Consider the following 4,772-nt stretch of genomic DNA (forward strand, 5'->3'; position numbering starts at 1 on the left):
TGATATAAACAAGTACAATTGACAATGTACATTTATTTTGTATAACAGTTTCAAAACTACAAAGGAAATTTGTGGTTAGGAGTTGGATGCCCTTGATCGGCGGCATATATTTCTTGGGGGCTATCTACCGGTGCATAAACACTTGATTTATCTGGTATTGGGTCTAGTAGGGTGGTCCGTACCCAGGATTTACTTCTAAAAAGGCCCCCTTAGAAAAAACTACAAAGGAAGTAAAGAATCATTGCTGGTAGCTAGATTACAAAACTATGTAGCTAGTAAAGAGATAACTATATCTCCGTAGAAATTAACACTTGGAACTTGCCCAAGTTATTCTCCAAGCTTTTGCTTTGGATAATTTTCCCTCTGAAACTGCTGTCCAAAGCCAAAATGAGCCATTAAAATCCATATCAAAGTTAGAAGCTCGCCGCCTTTGCTTAGTTGCTGGACATGGGAGAATGCTCTGCACCGAATCGCAGCATAAAACATCATTTCCACCCACACCTTGCACATGATCTCCCATCGGTTCGGATAACATGGCCGGTTCAACTCCTTTGCCAAAATGCATGCATCAAACAACACAGATTTACTTCCATCTCCTCTCAGATTCACCGGTTTGATGTCTACATCTACACTGAGGATCAAGGAACAGGCGAACTTATGATCTTCCTCTGTACGTGCTTTTCCGTATTTTAGAAAAAATCTCTTTGTCTCCGCACACGTGTCTCGAAATCTTGATTTTGCAATACCTGCAACCGCGGATATGAACACAGGTTTCATGACGAGGAGGTATATCATGTAATCCGAGAGAAGCTTCGCGTACTGGCGATACTCCTGCTGATCACGATTCACTTCAATATCATCAGAATTGTAACAAAGTTCAGTGGCTATGTGCCACAGTAAGAGACTGTCATCGAAATCGATGTCAACTATATATGTTAACAAAGAATCCCAACCCCCATCCTTAAGGACCCAATCCCCCCTGCCTAAACTTAAGGCCTTGGCACTTTTTAAAGTGTCCATCAGCCTTGATTTCCTTAACATCTCCTCAAAGATGAAATCGCGTAAATTTTCATTAAACGGCTGCCTAGACACGAATACAATGCTGTCATAGATATCACCAACTCCCCACATGGTAATAATTCTATCCAAAGTTTTTGAACGCTGATGTCGCGAATAATCTATGAGATTGAATGAGGGGACAGAGCCTGACCATCTTCGGAATAGTATTCTACAAGGGAAGCCTAGATTGTAGACAGACCGGCCACTATTTTTGGTGTGTTCTTCTGGTTGTCTCTTGACTAATTTTCTTTTGAGATCGAACAAGCGTTTAAGGACTCTGAACTTGAGTGTGGACTGATCGCGTAATTTAGCAATTGACCAGTCTGTGAAGAGCAGCATCATGAAAGAAATTGTGTCCAAGAAAACGGCGCCAACAAGCATGATGTAAGTTACTGCAATATCTAGCTTGCGAAATGTCTTCAATTCATCAATGAAAAAAAATACTATTACGAGGCTTGTGAAAACAGCAGTAAAGGAGAGGAAACGCCAAATATATCCTGCTGTAGAATTCAACACACGCATCTTGGTGTAGAGAGCTTGGTAGAAGAAATTTAGTTCGGTCTCAACTATTTTAAAAGCATCCTTTGCTCGTCTCTTGAGAAAGAAGGCTCGGCTCTCTTCACGTTCTTCAAAACCGAGGATCTGATCAACCACCAGTGCCCGAAAGGAGTAGAAAAAACGGGAAGCATATCCCACAATCTCCAATTCTGTTAACTTTCCTTCTTTTGCATTATGCACATCTTTAAGTTCTTGGGGAGTACTTTTTGCCCACACAGGCCACACCCATGCATCAGGAGCATTCGACATCACTCTGGATCGAATGTCGTCTAATAGCTCAGCATAAGTTGGGCCGGTGAAAGGCTCTGCAAGCAGGGACTCCCGAAAATTCTCTAAACTTGCAAGATACAGAGCCTGTGCGCGCTGGCAGCACCTGGTGATTCCAGCAAAAAACACGAGACTTGTGGGCAGCCACAGGCTGTTTTTGGGTAATGAAAGAAGGACTATATAACCAGATGTTAATATTTGAAATATGAAAGAAAGAAAGTACCTCATCCAGAGTTCATTGTCCTCGAGGGCAAAGGCGGTGATGGTGTCCTGGCCTCCAAGGTGCAACAAAAGAAACGGAGCCCAGAAGGCCAGAAGATCGTCTTTCTCATCTAGACCAGACGACTCAAGTACACTGTTGGTGATCAAACCAACAATAAAATTGGCTGCCCAATCAGCTGCTGAGTATGCTGACCATATAAACATAATCATCCATCTGCTTGTGGTTCGTTTTCTCAAAGGTGCAAACAAAACTAAACAGGTTTGTAGAAAGAGGCTTAAGATTATGAAACCTTGGATATTACACGAATCCCACACTACCTTAACTTTGTTTAGGATTGGAAACCTCATAACTATTCTGGAATGAGGTTGACCTAGGATTTTAAATCTAACCCAAGTTGTTCACGAAGAATGGATAATACTTTGTTTAAGTGTTGACAAACTGCAAATTATATTTTTAACTATGTATTTTCAGCATTTGCTTTAACAAGAGAAAAAGCATCTAAGTGATTGATTGCCTTTTCAGGGGACGAAAAATTCCAACTAGAAGCTTTCTCCTGAGCTCCATGTTCCCAAATCCTTTCCTTTGTCTGTCAACAACATATATACTTTGATCAACTTCATAGATTCTCGCTTTAAGCTACTGGTGCAACCTTTAATATGAATGACTGAAGTTTAGAACAAAAGGTCTGATTGGAAAAAGGCTAACAATAAAAAATGTCAGGATATTGATAATTGATGTAAGGTCATAGTTCTTTTAAAGCTTGAGCTTCGCACTTAGACTACTGCAACCATGAACTTCCATTGGTCATTGCCAAACTTGACCACAGATATTTCTAATTCAAAGGATGGAATCCAGATTACATAAAACGAAGAACTTATTATTATTTTTATTGCCAATCAAGAAGTCCCCATATAGCAATTATTCTTGACTCAACTAATAATAAAATCCTCTATGGTGATATGGTTCAATATCTTCAGTAACAGATCAAGTATTTAAAATTATACAAGGTTATTGTACACCACAACAGCTAAAAATTTCAGATAGAAGGTGAGCTCGTTACACAACACAGCAGTTAGGCTTGAATACAAAATGTGCCTGTGACATTGTTCTTTGCTTCGATCTCAAGCTTAAGCCGTACTGTAATTTGATTTTGCTTCAGTTAGATTATTGTTTAATTTTGATCAACTACTAAATGTTATCTTGGTAGTTTATGTAGAATAAGTTTCAAAACTCAGCTGGAGACATTGACTCGTGCAATTCTAAGTAGTGTAATTGATTGTGCTGCTTCGTAATGTTCTCATGATGTACAGAGCCATGGTTCAGTTCTCTCAACAGAACCAAGTATATAAACTCATGCAATTCAAAGTTGAACAAATAACAAAAACCCGTTATATACTTCTGTCAAAATAGGTTCTGATATAAGTCAGGGGCGGACCCAAACTTGGGCTAGGGGTCGCTCCGGCCCGGATCCCTTGCTGTGCTCACTCTAAAATTATTGTTATGATCTGACATCTGTGCTGTGCTATTCTAGCCCGGGTGCTGTCAAAACCACGGCCCAACTTTGAGCTCGTTCTGTTTCGGTATCAATCTTGTGTGCGCCCAGAGGCAGTAGAGACTCTTGTTTCTTGTACTTTACTCTTATAATTTAGTTTTAAGTGTTATTGCTTTGTATACTCATCAGTTTTGAAATCTTGTGGTTTCAATAAAATATAATTTCATGATTTTTTTTAAAATTTTTCCTTTTTAGTAAAAATATAAATATTAAATTTTTATTTAGAAAAGGAAAATTTTATAAAAATATTATGAAATTATAGTTTAAATGAACCTTAAAAAACCTGTTAAAAACTGACTTATACAATGGGACTGGGACACATGGAATAGTGATTGTAGAAACTTTTAGTAAAAGTATATCAGTGACATTTGCCGACGGTTATCATTACTATTATGTTCCTTATTTATTATATTTTTTATTTGTGAAATTTTTCTTTCTAAAAGAGAATAAAATAAATAAAACACTCATTATATTATAAAATATCCAGCAAAAATGTTTTTATTAAGTATAATGAAGCATAATCATTTTAACAATAGTTAGTAGTTACATATATAATATATTATAATATATGAGTATATAATAAGGAAGAATATAAAAAAAATTTATTTTTTGTCAAAGTTAAATATTTTGAAGACAAAAATATATATGTTTTATGAACTCTTCAAAAAAAAAAAGTATATTTCATGAAACTTTTTTTTTGCTAGACTTAAAATCATAATTACTTTTTAAAAATTGTAAATATTATTTTATATTTATTATATAATATCTGTTTACAATGCATTAATAGGGCCGTGCTTAATAGAAACATAAAACCACTAAAGTTCTGCTGAAGAACCCTTTTAAATAGATTTTTGGGATCCAAATCTAAATACATGTTTTTTTTCATGTTTTTTATCGTTGTGTTCAGAAATAATTTTAAAATATAGTATATAAAGATTGACATTTTTGCATGTGCAGTTTTGCTGCAGAATTAGAATACTAGAAATAAAAATAAGCTTATAAGAATTAACATGACCCTGCATTAATATATGGAAAAAAAAAAGTTACCGATATACACGTGAATTCATCTTTCCCCTTCATCGTTACCGATATACACGTGAATTCATCTTTCCC

The 4,772-nt window shown here is 36.2% G+C and overlaps 1 protein-coding gene across 1 annotated transcript; it reads right to left on the reverse strand.

Moving 5' to 3' along the window:
* LOC108195567 (uncharacterized) lies at window positions 1-2,529 on the reverse strand. The gene is made up of 2 exons (XM_017362546.2): window positions 2,108-2,529; window positions 1-1,990 (listed from the first exon to the last, which is right to left on the reverse strand). Exons 1-2 carry the CDS (start codon window positions 2,452-2,454, stop codon window positions 328-330), a joined length of 2,010 nt encoding a protein of 669 aa, XP_017218035.1. The 5' UTR covers window positions 2,455-2,529; the 3' UTR covers window positions 1-327.
* Window positions 2,530-4,772: the final 2,243 nt, after the last annotated feature.

This window comes from Daucus carota, chromosome 7, assembly GCF_001625215.2.
Source record: "Daucus carota subsp. sativus chromosome 7, DH1 v3.0, whole genome shotgun sequence".
NCBI lineage: Eukaryota > Viridiplantae > Streptophyta > Magnoliopsida > Apiales > Apiaceae > Daucus > Daucus carota.